The sequence below is a fragment of the Parus major genome, chromosome 2 (genome assembly GCF_001522545.3).
Source record: "Parus major isolate Abel chromosome 2, Parus_major1.1, whole genome shotgun sequence".
NCBI lineage: Eukaryota > Metazoa > Chordata > Aves > Passeriformes > Paridae > Parus > Parus major.
Window position 1 is genome coordinate 7,190,308 of NC_031769.1, and position 17,020 is coordinate 7,207,327.

Consider the following 17,020-nt stretch of genomic DNA (forward strand, 5'->3'; position numbering starts at 1 on the left):
TAACCGAGATGTGGGGTCACGTTTTAATGAAAATTTATTCATGGGTTCCTTTTTTTCCTCAGTGTCAAATGGATCATTACATTTAGGTATAACACTTTGGAGTGTGCACTCCCCTGTGTGAAGCCAGCCAAATGAGGCAGATAAGACCGGTGCATTTGGCAGAGAAAAGGGAATCACTGAGTGATGCTGCTCTGGCCTGGGGCACAACCAGGGAGTGCTTGGAGCAGCTGCCCCTGCGTGGAACAGGCAAGCTGGGTGCCACCAAGCAGGAGTGGTAACTTGGCTCTCATCTGAGCTGGCAACTACAGTGGAAAAAGCCCTGGAATTTTTATATTCCCAGTGAAACCTGTGCCATTGTGTATTTGGGGCTGTGCACCCACCCCAGTCACTTCATGGAGCTGGGATAAACTGATTCCTGCTCCCTGTTGGCTGCACAGTTGTTGTTTTTTTCTCTTCAGTTGCATGATGTGACTGTGAAAAATACGTAGGGTGTGGATAAAAGCATCAAGGACCATTTTTCTGGGAAAATAGTTGTCTGGGGTTAAATTGCTTCTGGCCTGTGTTGAATGTGAAATGTTTCCAGCAGGGAATCAAAGGGATGAGTGTAATCTGCTGTCTCCAGCTGTCCAGTAACCCAGGGGTCATCTGCACTTCTCCTCCTGTAACATCCAGGATTTGAAGAGCACATAGCAGGAGCACAGCTGAACAGGAGAGTAAGATGGCAGAGAATTTTTGAGGGAGATTTTTCAGCTCTGGAATACACCAAAGTCATCTCACTGTGGTTCACTCCCCTCCTCCTCCCAGACATTAGAAAGATAAATTGAGGGCAGCAAGCAACAAGGTGTGAGGTTTCACTGCTGTTGTTAGAGTTTTGCAGCAGTTGTGTAATCAAGATGGTTTGCCCTGGACAGAATAAAAATGGATTTAGACCATGAGTGAATGTCTCATTCATTTTTTGCCTAATTGCAGTGTCTCTCTTTTCCCCTCTCCATATGTTATAAAAGCAGATAGAAGTTGGGAAGGGAGTCATTTGAAGTAGAAACAAGTTCTCAGTTTCTCCCATGCATTTCAGCTTTTCATGCCTGTGCCACTGAGTCGTGATCTGAGCCCACAGAGTTCCCAGACTGGGGCTCTTTCAGGAGGAGTTCAGCCTCACAAATGAGGCAGGAGCAGAATTTTATCTGGTTTCAAATTTGGGATCAAAACTTCAAAGATGTGCTCTGCCTGTATGTCAGGCTTGATGCTGAATTTTTTTAATTTTTTTTATTTTTTTTTTATTTTTTTTATTATTTTGTTTTTCTTGAATCTGGAAAGAGTTGGAATTAGATAAAAAAGAGAAACAGACTGGCATTGCTGATTTTTATAGTTTTAAATTTTCCCAAGACACAATCTTCTTCGAGCTTTTGACAAGTTAATTTACAAGCCTGCTAGAGGTGCACATTGATGTGGGAATTTTCCTGAGCTATAATTGTGTTTTATTTTACTGGTACTACTGTAAAAGCACTGTACTGGTGCACCAAGTGCAAGTGCATTGAGATGATGAGCAATTAAAACCACTTCTTGCATAATAAAGCACATTCTATCATGTTGCACTTAATATACCAATGCAATGTGTTATACAGTATTTAGCTAAATTACAGTAAATCACCTATTTAAAGAAGTTTTTTCTTTCAGGCGTGCATGTGAGTAAAAAAGTGCTGGGAACAGTAAAAGGATAATGACCCATAATGGCAGAAAGCTAAAAATAGAATTCCAGTTGTCTCCTGGAATTAAAGGCTGTAGCAATGTTGTTAAAGGCAAGCTGTTCTCTGTCCCCTGTTGCTCCTGGTATCAGCATCACAAAGTCTAAGAAATTCTTATTTATTTCTGCCAGGAAAAGTAGCAGAAGAAAAAGGAGTCACTGGTGGAGGTAGGTGGATTGAAACAGAGGCAGGGTAGTGGCAGGGGCTGTGAAAAATTACAAATGCCAAGGTCTACAGGGCCCATCCCTAAGGAGCAGCTCACTGAGAGCAAGATGAAGCTGTGGGTATGGAAATGGGGTTTTGCTGCTATTCCCTGTTCATGATCCTTGCCTCCCACTTTCTCAGTTATCCCAGCCTACTGCAGGCACCAGGGGACAGGGGATGGGAAACTCTCCCTGCATCTTCTCTCTGGGAAGCAGCTCAGTATCAAAACAGTCTTTGCTTCTGCCGTGGGGAGGGAATTTCAGAGCCAGTTGTTTGTTGGGTACATGCTGTAAATATCGAATACATGCACTGCAGCACGTCTTGAAAGAACATCAGGTCACAGTATTAAATGCATCATCACAACAGCCTTATTTCCACCTGAGTTTGTGATTGCATCTCTCTGGACACCTGAATAGGCTTCCATTGGGAACTGATTGTGCTTTTATTTCACATTAAGATCTCTGTGGTGAAGTTTTGTAGCAGATAGTGAGCATGCACAGTCCTGGCATTTGTTCAGCTTCTATTCTCAGTGCTTTTCTGAGGAGTAAATTCCACCAGTCCCAAGGAGTTCAGGTCTTTGGGGACCGTTCTCCTGACTCCAGTTAGGCAGCTACTGTCCTAAGTGAGTTAATAATCCTGCAGGCCAGGTAAATAAGATGTGATTTCCCCTTTCATGAAAACAAATAAAAATAAGTATTTCCATAAACACTCCTGTGTTCATCCTTCTCCCTTCTCATACCATCCTGCACCTTATTCCTCTTGTTTGGTGCTTCTTAATGTTTGCTGGTTTGGGGATTTTTTCTGAGAGTTTCTGTTTCCACTGTGAATTTACCCTGTTCCATCATTTTTCACTCTGCTTCCATTATGTCCAAAAACCTCAGGTTCTCTCTGCCTCAAAGCCAGTCCCTGAAGACAGCAGGCTGTCTCTGAAGATACCTGAAGATAGATGCTTCTTCTGCATTTGGCAGGATCAGGGTTTATTTAGGGTCTTGGCCCCTCACACAGAAACCTGTTAACCACAGCTTGTGCTATCCCCTCACCTGTGACACCCAGAAATCACAAGTTTACAGGAAATTCAGAGTCCCCCCAGCTGTGAGCTAAACAAGCAGAAGATTTTTTTTTTTAATTTCAACTCCACTGCCCTATCCTCATGTATCTTTCCAAAGGAATACAAGTGTACTACATCCTGTTGAAAATACCAGTTTTCTGAAGAAACATCTGTCCTACAATTGCAATCTTCCTGCCTGTTACCTTGTTAGATGGTGAGTGCTGTCCAGGTGTGTCTGATCATTGCCTGCCTGGGAGGACTACAGGACACCCCTGGCTGGTTCAGGTGTTGCTGTCACCTCAGTGAGGGTGGGCTCAGCCTGGCCAGGGGCCGAGTGATGCTGTGCACCACAGTGGGCAGTGCTGCAGGGCTCCTGCAAGGCTCCACCTCCAGATGTAAGATAAACCACCAAAGTTCTGACTGCTTTGGGTCATTAAAAACCCCACAACAACTTCTGTTCTCCTCCCACGAGGAATAACAGAAGGGTACCAGTGATCTCTTGGTGGCCCTGTGACATCTGCAGAGCTCCATCCCAGCATCTCTGCTCGTGGCCTGGAGCAGAGTGATCTCTGGTCCCTTGGGAAGGACGAGGGCTCATCCCACAGGACCTGCTGCTGTCTGCTCTCCTGACACTAATGTGGTTGCCAGCCCTGCTAGTATCTGGGGGCTCATTTATCTCAAATGGCTTAGAACATCTTCAGGACTTAGATTTCCTTTATTCACCAATCTTCCTTAATCTTAGGGATTGAAAATGATAATTCCCTTGATGCTGGCTTTCATCAGACTGAGAGTCATTCAGTTATCTTTCCTGTCTGTTGATCAGGACTGAAAAAGTTGCCTTTTCCTCTAAATCTGTGGCTCTGAAAGACTGGAGTGGCCTTAAGAGTCCTGACTCTCCTCTCTTTCACTTTCTCTTGCTGCTGACTTGCTGCATGTGAATTTCATATCCTTTTTTTTGTCTACTTTCCATCAGTTGTTAAAATTATAGAAAATTACCATTTCATTAAAATATTTTTTAGAGCTGGCTTTAAATACTTTTTGTTCTCATGTTTTATCACTCAGTTTTGATTTCTGCTTTCCATAATCTCTGACAAATAATGAAAGTTCCCCTCATAGGTCCTGCTAGTATCTTATAAATCAGTCTCTCCTCTCTGGTAATGTGGAATTCAGAGAAGCTTTGAAGCCTCTCTGCACTAAATTTTTGGGCACTGATGTTCCTCTCAATGGATGTAGTTCCTTCAAATTCTTTGCACTGCCAGCAATCAGACTTATTTCTTCTAGAAGTAAAGTTTTCCCAAACCTTCTTGTCCAGTGTGGTGAGCTCTTCTGTGTGACTGCTGTCCCTGGTGAGGGCTCAGTGACTTCAAGGGACACGAGCTCCCTCTCCCTGGGTGTTTTCTCTGCCTGTGCATTTTCTGACTGAATTCAAGACAGAGAAGCAGATGGGGTTTATGATTTCACCTGTTCTGCTTAGCAGGTTTTTAAAAGTTTCTCCCCAGGCCTCCCCATTCCTCTGCACTGACTCTGCAGCCCCAAGGCTGATCCATTGTTCATAGTAATCATTGTTTTTTGCAATCAGTCACTTCTTTTCAAGTGTGACTACATTTTCAAGTTGACTACATATCTGTGTCAACATTCAGTCAGAAAATGCAATCTACCACCCAGACAATTTCCTGGAAGTTGAATGAGGGGTGAGGAGTTGGAAAAGTGAACTTTGCTATTGAATCCTAGAATCAGAGAGAGGTTTGGGATAAAGGAACCTCAAAGACCACCCAGTTCCAACCCCACTGGACATCTTTCACCAGATTGCTCAGAGCTCCAACCATGCTGGCCTTGAACACCCCTGGGGATGAGTCATCCAAGATTTCTTTGGTGAGGAACAGATGGAAAAAATCCAGGAAATATTGAAGAAATGGAATAAATGGCTGCGTGCCTGAAAATTATAATTTTCGGCATCTTTTATACTGAACACTAGCCCCAAAGAAAGGCAGATGTAAAAAATGAGAAGCAGTGATGACCTTTATCAGCTCTGGTGACAACTATAAATCAGGCTGCAAATTCTCATCAGCTTGCTGGACAGAATTCATTATAGACAGAGGCCACTGCATTGCTTTCTGGCTTTGATTGAGGTATGTCCCATTTAAATAAATGCTCTTGCACTGGAACAAATCACACATTTCAAAACAGAAGTCCAGGAATATTATTCATCTTTTGAGGACTAAGGCCCAGCTAAACCTCACAGTGGTTTTTTTGGGAATATAACGCAGATCAATTTGTTCTTCTCTTAAGCAGACCAATTTTCTGTTCATTAACTCAGACAGTGTGTTGATGGCTGGTATTGAATATAATGGCAAGATTTACAGCCCTGACAAATCAGCACTGCTTCATTTATTCTTTTTTTATGCATTCTAAAAGTACATGCAGCAGATTAGCACCTGATTTTAAACTTCTTATGGTTTAACAAATAATGGGGAAGTCTATCATCTCCTGCTTCCAACCATGGAGCAACTTTTATGTAATCTTAAAGTTTCATAGTTTATTAAAATGTTATGGGTTTTTTTGGAGCATAAGGAGCAATAAAATTTGGTAGCAATGTCATTATGGGCAGTAATGCATCAGTTCCTGCGATGTTCAAGAAACAGCTTCAGAGACTCATTAGATTAACAAGCTACTTTACCGATGTACCTACCTAACTTGGAGATGAATTTCATCACTTTTTTTTTTTCTGTAATTAGGAAATATCCTGAGAGCCTTATAATTATCCAAATGTTTTGATGGCCATATTTAAAACATGATTTTTCTGTCTGGAGCTTAGTGTGGAATTGGAAAACATTTTGTGTTGTTGACAGAGGGCAGTAATTATTAAAGCAGTAATATTTTTCAGCATGTCTGATAATTAGGTAATAGTCTGTCTTTCAGTTTAATTATTTCTAGAGTGCCTGAAATATTGCTGGAAAATAAAAAATTAGACTACTTTCCTCTCTTGTAACAAATAATGCTTCAGACTTTGTGGCCTGAGTATATAAAGTATATAAAGACCAGGTGTGTAGGAAGCATATGAAGCATTAAAAATTTATTGCCTTACTTCCTAAATTGTTGGCATAAACACTTCACTTAAAGATCTGGAAACAGAAGCTGGAAGTTAGAGTTGTAAATAAGTTGCTGCTTATCCCAGGGATTGTCTCTTCTGGCACATGGCCCAGGACAAGGGCAAATGCTTAGGGAAGATTCTAAAAGGCAGGCAGATTTCTCAGGTTGAGAATTCAGGATATTCCTTTAGTCCCTCACAATGGCTGCTTCATGGGCTTCCTGAACATTATTCCCCTTCAAGACCATATAATCTTTGATGAATTTTTTTTCTATTTTTGTAATTCTAGTTTGGATCCACCTGCAGCCCTGGCAGCTGCTCTGTTCTGGGACTGTGACTTCCACAGTTTGTTTGCCTTCAGCATGAAGAAATAATCCCTTTTATTTGTGTTGAACCTGACACTGACTGGTGTCATCTGGTGCCTTCCAGTATTTATTTTGGAAAAAGCAGGGAATAAGCAGCCCTTATTTATCTTCTCCATACTGCTTATGACTTTTTTGACTTCTGTCCTAGCTCTGTTCAATCAGTTCTTTCTCAAGTTTAACTTTCTGAGTTTGCTCAGTCAAAAATTTTATGAAGGAATACTTTAAAGATAAATGCAATTCGATCTTATTCAGATCCTTCCTTTTTTTGATTTTTTTTTTATTCAAGACAGTTGTTGATAAAATTTATACCATAATTTTTAAAAAAAAGTTATGCTTTGAGAACTTTGCCTATGAGTCTGAAGGGCTGCTGCTCTGATTTGGATTTTGAGAATCTTAAAGTCTCTAAAACTTTGTGGTTTTGAGAGGATCAACAGTATTGCAGCAACCACTTGCCCTTACAGAATCTGATTCATCCAAATCTCTGAGAAGATTTCTTCTTCTTCTTCTTCCATTTATGTGTAAATTTGTGATATGGAGGAGGAGGATATTTTTTATTGACAGCAATAAGTAGAGCATAGAAGCTTTAATCTGCACCTTCAGAGCATTTTATAAAGTTAGTTACTGACTGTGGTGAAGGATTATCATCATCAGGATGGAAATAAAAGACTGAAATGTGGATAATGAGTATTCTGGGTCTCTACACCCAAGTTTTGAAAGAACCAAGTCTCAAAACCCAGGGTTGCCTGTAGCAGGTCCCCCCAATGGGCAGTGCACACCTCTGTAGTTACAGCGAGCTGGGTTTGTGCTTGGACATGTCCTAGAGGATTTAAACTCACCTTTGGCTCAGCCCAGGACAACCCATGGATAATGTCAAACCATCCACACGTCCTTGCAGCATCATGGTAACACTCCTGGGGTGCAGGTAGGTGTAATGGTAGGCAATGAGGAATTGTTTCCTGAACTGAAACTGGAAGCAGAGGTTTGGTAGGATCCATCAGTTCTCAGTCTCAGCCAAGCTGCAAAAAACACACAACTCTAGTCCTGTGCCAAGAAAAACTGCTGATTCCTTTAATGGCAGAGTGCTTGGGACTTACATTTTATCTGCAGGGCAGTGCATGTAAGCACTGATCAGACTTGACCTTCAGTTTATGATATCCCTTTATTGCTGTAATGTTTTTCATCCTGAACTTCTGACCTGCTACCTAACCCTCATTTGGAGTCCCTTTCATGTGTCTGCCCCAGCCTTTCAGGCAGGTTGTGTGCTTTGAGAGCTGGACACTCTCTCCAGTATTTTTGTCCTTGTCCACCTGTCTGGAGAGCTGAAGAAGTCCCAAAGTGCACAGAGACAAGCTGATGTGTTTTGTTTCATGTGCAAATGGTGATTTCTCTGCATGTATTTCCTTCTGGTATAAGTCTGCAGAACAAATGTCAGAGTTGGAGCCTAATATTAGGTTCCAGAATCTGCTTTGTCAGAGTGTCATTAGCCTTTCCCTTTCAGAGACTTTCCAGGCTTATTAAACTCCTACAAAGACTGTGGAACTCAGAAACCTTTAATCATAAGGAATGGGGTTTTTTGACCTTGTTTTCTACTGTAACTACACAGCAAGCTGTCTATGTACTTTCAAAACAGGTCACTCTTGCATTCATCTGAGGGAAAGTGTGGCACAACAAACGTGTCACAAACACTAACCATGTTTTTTTATGGCTGTCCTCAAAGTCACTTTTAGCAATGTCTGTGTTAAAATTAATCTGTGTTCTTCAGAAAGAAGTTCCCAGCAGTACTTTTGGTTTAAGTCTGTAATTAGGTTCCACACAAACAGCCAATTTCAGATTTCCTTAATGACCTTTTGTTTTCCTCCTTGCAGATAATGAATTCATTTATAGAAACCAGAATGGCACAGTGATTCTGAGGAATGTTGAAACCAACAGTTCAACAATATTAATTGAAAACAAAAAAATTGTAAGTATTTTCTTTGACAAGTAGCTGAATTTCACAGCTCTCTTGCAGTTGGACCAGTAAAGCAGAAAATGACTTGGGTTTCAACTTCATGTATTGTCAAAGAGAAGCAATTCACTGGTAATACAATGGGCTATGCAGTGATGGATAATGTGAGATTGAACTCCAGCTTTTGTTATTATTCTGCAAGCTCAGTTTCTCTCATACTTCTGGAAAGTATCATATAGAGACTTGCAGCTAGTCTTGCATACCATATATAATTGAAAGATGCATAATTCTCATCTCTGCATGCTTAATAAAAAGGACAATTGATATCATTTACTATCTGTTGTCATTCTCTACATTCCTCCATGAAAATACTTACTTTTAATTTTTGCATTTGCTGATTGTTCTTGCCTAATGGTTGAAATGCAATTTCAATGTTTTTTATGAGTAGTGTTGAGGAATAGAACTGGAGTTGTATTTGAGAGAAACCCTAAGAAATTGTTGTGGGAAGAAGTTAGTAGGTGACTATTAAAATGAATGTAAATAAAACAAAGTCACATCTGATACAGAGTATTGCTTATAGTGATAGAAGTGTTTTGTAGCATTGTTTTTTTGTAGTAGATGAAACCAGCACTGTGGCAGAAGTTAGTACATCAATTGTATTAATTATTCTTTAATGAGACAAAGAATTTATCACTGAGTTATTATGCCAGGGCCCAAATTTGAATTTCACATGCTGCATTTAACCTTCAAACTTTGCTGCATCACATAAGCAATCCTCTTTTACCAGAGTGTAACCCCTTTCTTTACAGTTCTAAGGGAATGGGCTGGCTTCCTTTAATGTCAAGGTCTGTTGAAGTCAAATTACTTCCATTTGGCCTCTATTTATTCCACTGGGTTTTAATTTTTGCCATTTGTAAAAAAAGCACGGTGCTACAAGATAATCCTACATTTTCATGCCATTGCCACCTTACTGCCTGTTCTTCTTTGCTCCTCTGCCCTCTCAGTAGATACATCTGCAGGTCACCTCCACATTCATCCAGAAAGGGCAGGAGCTGACACTACACTTCGCTCACTTGTCTTTTTCCTCTTCCTTCCCAGCCCCAGAAAGCTTTTGCTACTTGGTCATGTTTTCCCTCCCCTGTGTTCTTAACACAGCAGTAAATAAAATCTGTGTCCATGCAGGCACTGCTGGCTGCCAGGCTCCCCTGTCCCTCCCCATCCTGCTCTGCACTGGGCCATCAGCCAGTGTGGATGTCAGATGTGCCAGAGAGGTGGTGGGAGCCTCTTCCCAGGAAATGCTCAGGTTCAGGTTGGATGGGACTCTGAGCAGCCTGGTCAGGGTGAAGATGTCCCTGCTCCTTGCAGGGGGTTGGACTAGGCAGCCTTTAGGGTCCCTTCCAACCCAAATCATCCTTCAATGGTGTGAGCTGTCCCCTCAGCTCCTGCCTGTCCCCTGGGCTCCCCCAGCACATCCATCCTTGCTGGCCTTGGGAGGACTCTCCCCAGTGGGCTGCTCTGTCTTTCCCCCAGTCCCCTTTCAATTCTGCTCTGTGGGACTCCCTCAAGGACTTACATTTAATTTGCTGGGTGAGAGGGTGAGATTTAAAAGGCAGTGGAGGAGTGATGTGTTAGTGGCACTCTTTGCCCTTGGTGCCATCTGTGCCAGCAATGCATTATATTGGGAAGTGGAAATGGCTTCACTACATAAATGAAAAGTGGAGCTGGAAAAAGGTAATTCCTGGCAAGTCTGAGACACCCTGGCATTTCTTCTTGTTAGCAAGATTTACAGTGCTGATTCTTGCAGACCCCAGGTCAGGGTGCACTGCAGCATCTCAAAGACTTTTAACTGGGGAAAACAGAATGGCTTTCCCTGGGTTATCTTAACCATGGGAGGTAGTGGTGTCTCTATTATTATTCTATTACAGAAGCTATTCATTTTTTCATCTCCTGCTCTGGCCAGTGAATATAGATAATTAGAGGGAATTAATAAATTCCCATTTATCAGTTTTCTACTAACTACTGCCTACATCTGCCACCTCAGCAGCCACTGTGCAGAAAGATTGTAAGGAAAATTCTGGTTTTTTTGATACAGCTGTCTGCTCTGAGTCACAATGCATTTATTCTTTCTCTTATGGGTGCCCACGTAACTTTTCTGGTGTGTGAAAAAAAGACATTGTATTTTTCAAAACACTTAATTCTGGCAGCACCTTCACCCTTAGATTGATGATCACAACTAGTTCTAGGTGTCATTAGCTTGAAAACTGAAGAGCATAGTTTCAAAATGTGTTTATTTTCCAGGTCTCCTTAAAGGCTATCCGGTATGAAGTGTCACCTGACAGGGAATATGCATTGTTTGCCTTCGATGTGGAACCCGTAAGTAGCCGGATTTGATTTCAAAACACACAGCCAGTGGCAAACTTTGTTGGTTTGGTTTTTTTTCCTCTTTTATGCCAGCAAGATGATATTTTAAATTAATTGCTTCCTATGAAACAAAGCAAGAAACCCCCTCACTTAGCAATTCTGAGAGCATGTCACACTGCCATCTAGTAGAGGAGAAAGGTATAAATTAGACCGTAGAGGAAACACTGTCATTGCCAGGATTTTATAGCCTTCGGGAGGGGGATTGTAAGGACATGTCTTTGCTACAAGGATTTCTATTCCTTTTCTGTGATCTTTTTTTTTTTTCCACGGGGCCTTTTTCCATCACCCTATAAATTTCTTCCCCAGAACAAAAAGCTGCTGTCAGTTTTTCCCACAACTGAAATAATACATTAATTATGGTGTCACCATTCCCAGTGCTGCAGTTAAGCTTGAGCTATCACTTTCATTATAAATCCTTTTCTTCAGAGGGTTAGGTATAAATCATTTGTAAAAAATCACCATTAGGTTGCTACTAAGTTCTGGATTACAGAAATTTTTTTAGGAAACTTCAAAAGGGAAAAGTGTAATGAGTCATTTTTAAATGATGACCAAAGAATCAAACATGGGGGAAGCAATTCTTCTGCATGAATAATATTTTTGTCTTTCTCAATTCTGTTGGTATAAGGCCTGAAATGTTTGAGTGATAGCTATGCTGTACTACTTGGATGAACTATAAGCCCTATATATTTTGTTTCCATAGTCTAGAATATCACCAATTCTTCAAAATGAAAATAATTAATTCACTGAGAGCTGTAATTCTGTGTCCCTAATGTAAATAAAGTTTCAGCTGCTAACCAAAGGAAATTTGTGGGTCCTTTAGGCAGTGAAAGTTGTAGCTCTGTTGCTTTACAGATTCCTCTGCCATCATCTTTGGAGTTATTCCTGACTGGGTGCTATGAAAGTCAGAAGAGGCATGCCTGGTTATAGAAGAAGGGAAAATAAAACTGTATCAGAAACTTGAGGAGTAATCCATAATGATTTTTCCTGGGAAATTACTGGTGGTGTGACTTCACTTACCTGAAGCTTCTGAGTCCTAGACAGAGATGGATGGGGAAGTGTCAATTCTAAATATAGGAAAGACAGCCTAAGGGTCACTGTGCAAGACTTTCTCTCAAACTTCTATGCCTTGTGAGCCAGAGATGTTTTGTAAAATTCCGTTCTTTTAGTGGAAATCAGCCTTTGTCTGTAGAAGCCCTGTGCCAACTCTGCTCAGCTGCACTGTTCAAGCTGGAAGAGCCCTGAGGAGGGAGGGCTTCCTCAGCTCCTCTGAGAGTGACAGAAAAATGCCTTTAATGACAAAAAAAAAGATAAAATAAAAAGATAAAATTTTAGTTTAGTTCCTGAAAAACAGTAATGAAAAATTAACTTTTTATTCTCAACTTTTATCCACTGAAAGGACTGCACACTCTGAAGTTTTGAAAGAAGCAGAGTTAGAGGGGCTTTTCTTGCCCAGACTTTGTGTTCAGTCTGTGGAGGAATGTTTGATATGGGCAACGTGGCAGGAGGGGCATGGGAATGGAAAAGTATGTCCTGGATGTGCTGGATGTGCTGGATGTGCTGGATGTGCTTCCTCTGCATCCTCCTCTCTGCATGGCAGTGCTTGCAGACCTGGGAGTGTGAGGTACAGGGAAAACACTGAGTCTGTGCTTATTGAGCCTGTCTGGAGAGAGCAGCACACAGCCAGGGGCTCCCTGCATCACACCACATCTTTTTCTAGAAAGGAAAACCCAGGGTGGAAAGCTGAAAATGGGACCTTTGGGAACATTTCAGGATGTGACATATACTGTAAGAGAGCATTGTAAATTGTTCAGGTGTTCATATATAGCAAGAGTTCCTGAAGCAAAACAAAACAAAACAAAACAAATTCCCACTCTTTTATTCCTTTAAAATCAATGTTTATGGAGCAAAGAAAGTTCCTTGGGTTTGTATTGTTTTGTTTTGTGTTTTGTTTTGTTCTGTTTTGAAGCATGCTAATAGAGGGGTAGCTGGGTTCACACTTGGTTATTGCAGCCTTAAGCCATGATGAGTGGCTCTGTGTATTAAAATGGCAATAACTGTTAACTGACTTCAGCTTTCTTCTCCCTTGGTATGCAGACTGTGGCTACAAATAATTGCATGTTAGTTAGCTCTTCACATTTTCTGCATTTCAAACTGTATTCTTGGAAAAAATTCGAATTACGCTGTTTTCTGCAACACAAGGAATTGATTAGCAAAGCCTTGGGCAGTTGTCCTTGTTGCAAAGTCAAAAAGAAATTTCAGGAGATGTATTGGTAGGGGACATGTCTTTAAAGTTTAATTCTATAATTTCAAAAAAAGAGCTTCTTGGAATTGCTGCGTACTTACTTTGTAACTGTGAGAAATTGTTTCTTGTTTTTTTGGCATTTGAAAGTGTGATGTGGTGCCTTTTAATTGTGAGCATAGATATTTTCATTTTTTTTTTGCATGGTAGGGTTGTGCTGCTTTTACATGTGTGTATAATATTTTAATATGCATAGTATGAATTAATCATTTGTCTGAATTCTGAAATGAATGGATTCAGCCTCTGGTTTAATACCAGCCAGGAATAAACATCAAAATAGAAGAGCACAATGTGTCACTCCAATGAAGCGGAATATTTTTTTAAAAAGTGCCACAAAGTCATTTCCTTCCAGTAATAGCTGCTTCTATATTTTTCTATTTATTTGCACAGAAGGATCTCTGCTCAGCATTGGTCAGGGTGGCAGCACTGCCACCCACACTGGAATCACACAGCACTGAACTGCCAGACACCTATTTTGTAAAGATACTGAGGCAGCTAATGTGTGTTTTCCTGTTGTATCACATCATCATTTTAAAGGATAATGAATTAAAGCACGTTCCTTAAAGTATATTTCTCCCAGGAAGCTTTTCAGACAGCTGTGGGGCTGGTGTGGGTACATTGGGGCTGGTCTGGCTGTCAGGTTTCATTGTAAATGCTTTTTTTGCAGTGCTTATATTTACAGAAGTTTAATCTTTCAGGCAGCAATATTCTGGGTAAGCCTTGTGCTAATAGGGAGCTTTTCTAACCTTGAACACAGAAGATTTGTTCTTTTTCTGGAAAGGTCACAGGAAAGACACCAGGCTTCTTTGTCTTAAAATACTCCCACAGTTTTTCTGCTGTTTGTTTTTAGTTCCTTTATACCAAAACAAGGCACAACCCGAGGCCGAAACAGCAGAGTGAAATTTTGGGGAAGCATTGGGGAATACACACCTCCATAGAGAAACTTGGATTTCAAATTATCCTTCACCAAAACCAATGTGTGGGGCTCTGATACAGGGTTTAACAACCCCAAAACACGTGGGCAGATGGTGTTTGCAGCTCAGCAGAAGGAGGGCAGAGGCTCACGGCTCTCTCTGGTGGTGCCAGGCCAAGGATGCTCTTGCCCAGCTCGTGGCTCCACCAGCACTGATGGACAAGCTCTGTGTTCCCCGAGTGCCTCCTGGGGAGACACACAGGTTTTTGGGCTGGAACCACCCCTGTGGGTATCCCTGGTCTCTGTCACGATCCGCAAGGTGGGATTCGTGATGCGGTTCTTTTAGTCGGTCTTAGAGTACAAAAGATTATCAGCAAACCAGGGACTTCAACAGCAAAACACACGGTTTATTGAGTTCATCAGCACTAATATGTGATAGAGGGAAAAGAGGAGAAAGCAAAGCATGAAGAAAAGAGAGTTAAGGGGATTATAGCTGCCAACGTCAAAGTCCGCTCAGCCATCCACCGACGCAGAATTTTCTGTCCATTGGGGAGATCTCAAATGCAAGTGAGTTTTGGGGTGTATTTTACAGTCTTTTACAAAGCGAGGGGCACAAGGCCAAAACCAGAGGAGATTGAGGAGCACGGTGATGAATTCCATTGCTCAGGAGGCAGGTGTGGGGTACAGAACAAACCACGTCTTGCAAGTCTTTGTTCACCAGCAGGAACGAGGGCAGTGCACCGTGCAACCACCTGCAAACAATCACTTGGAAAACATCCACCTCAGCTACACCCAAACCCCTAAACCCCCAAACCAAGTCCCTGGGGATATTCAGGGTCTCAGTCTCTGTTCTTGAGGCGGTTGTGAGACAGATGAGAGAATCTTTGGACCATCTCTTACATCTCCAGAAGGGGTTTCCTAAATAGCCAAGTGACAAAGCAACCCTTAAATCTCCTGGCATTTCTGTGATTTTGGTAAGAGTAAAGATGAGTGACTAAAGCTTGTGCAGCTTTCTGTGGCAGTCAGTTACCAGTGGAGTTTGTGTAATGGAATAAAAGAAACAGAATATGTGAGAAGAGAACTCATTTTCTGGAGTGACACAGTGAGATGTTAAATAGTGAATATTTAATTGCCTTTATTAGGAATCAGTGTTGTCCTCATGGAAGAGAGGAATTAAATCTGCCAAGATTCTCCTTAAAACTTTCTGCTCTTTGTCTCCAATTTTAGCAGCCCATTACTGTATTTGTGCCAGTTAAGGGCAATTACACTTGGAAATCCTGGCTGATGATCATGGACCAAACTGGCTTTGGAGCAAGTTAGGGCTCAGATGCTTTTGCTGCTGATACAACAGGTGCTGTTACCTATTTTGCAGTAAAAGAAATGCTCTTTTTTCATCCCAAAGGCTTGGAAGAATTAATCATTGTTGTAATTAGAACACACTCAACTACTATTTTTTAGCCTAGTTAATGTGGTGAGTTCAGTATTTCTGTTCTCCCTCCCTGTATCTCTAACACAAGTGGTGGGACCAAAGAGAGCTCAGAAGGACCCAGAACAAACCTTAGACTTGCTATTTAGAGTGTGAATGAAGTAAAAAAAGCATTATTTCTAGAAAGCAACATATTAATATTGTAGTTATTACTATTTTTTATTATTTCTCCATGTCTGGTTGTTATGTAGAATGACTAGGTTTTGTGCTTATGGTCCAATTACAACCTCATACTAATTTAATTAGCTGTAAAAATTAAAATAATATAATTCTTGTTTCCAAAACATTAATGGGTATAAATATTAATGAATCTTCACAACATCCTTTTGAGCTAGGTGATAAACATTATTATGATAAATATACCTCTGAAAATTGAACACTGTCATAACTATCATCCGTAATACTGCTCAGACTGTAGTCATGATATTTATTGCTTAATTGAAATGGATTTACAGGCCTAGAAATAGACTTACATAAATCTGTTTTCTTTCTTTGGCAATAAATATATTTCAAATTTATTTTTTTCATTTTCACCCTATGTTGTTTTCAGGAACACTGAAAATGTTTAGTGATTCCATGATAAAGTGAGCACAGATAGAATATTTCTGTCAAAAAATAATGTTACCTGTTTTATTGATTATTATTTAGTTTTTGGTGTTTGTTGTAAATAATTAGTTTTTGAGGGGGCCATTTTGAGATAAAAAGCTTATGTTTATGGTTTTTCATATCTTCTTTTTAATGTGAATACAGTTTTGAATCATTGTTGTTGATAAATCAGAAGGACTCCTCTACTGAAAAGCCGCACAATATAAGGGCATTGTTCACTTATATTAAAAGCTGGTGGCTAAAATTATTTCTTCCAATATTTTCAAGCCTAAAGCACTGTAACTTCATATACTTGTGAGAAATTGTTACTGCTATTAGGATAAATAATGGATTAGGATAAAGCACTTCCTAAATAAAAAGAAGAAAAAGACTCAGTCCAAATACTGTTTATATTAGTTAAAATATTTCTGTTATTACATCTGTGCCTGTCAGGCAGTGTCTTCTCTTTTCTCCATTCACCAACTGTGTGGCTGTAGTTGTGAATGAAGAATGAGCTGTATGACTGTAGTCATTCAGTGCTGTTTTAATGACCAGAAGTAAAGTTATTAATGAATAAGTGGAAACACATAGGCCAGCCACTCATCAAATCTGATAATTTGCTAAATTTTCAGAAAAGCAACATCTTCAGTTAATTCCCATCAAATAAATATTATTAATACTATTCAGCTAATCTTTAATATTTCAATAAAATGCTCACAGCTTCTGGAAATGGCAGCATTTTTATGTGTGTGCCTGTGTGAGCTTTCAGTGAGTTTTCAGTGAGGTTGTTCTGGGGTTTCAGGGCTGAAGGTGGGGACTTCCTTTCTTTCTCCTTCTTCTTACACATCCAGTTTTGAGTGATATTATTTTAACAGCCAAGATCAGTAGTGTGAATAAGCTTTTTTGATGAGTGCTGTTTAACCT

The 17,020-nt window shown here is 40.5% G+C and overlaps 1 protein-coding gene across 4 annotated transcripts in view; it reads left to right on the forward strand.

Moving 5' to 3' along the window:
- Nucleotides 1-17,020, forward strand: part of DPP6 (dipeptidyl peptidase like 6) — a 539,231-nt gene that overhangs the window by 393,839 nt on the left and 128,372 nt on the right. For all 4 annotated transcript variants that reach the window (XM_015619741.2, XM_015619742.1, XM_015619739.2 and 1 more), the window contains exons 4-5: nucleotides 8,313-8,407; nucleotides 10,691-10,765. In XM_015619741.2, coding sequence (XP_015475227.1) covers nucleotides 8,313-8,407; nucleotides 10,691-10,765 — 170 coding nt within the window. The remainder of the gene's footprint in view (nucleotides 1-8,312; nucleotides 8,408-10,690; nucleotides 10,766-17,020) is intronic.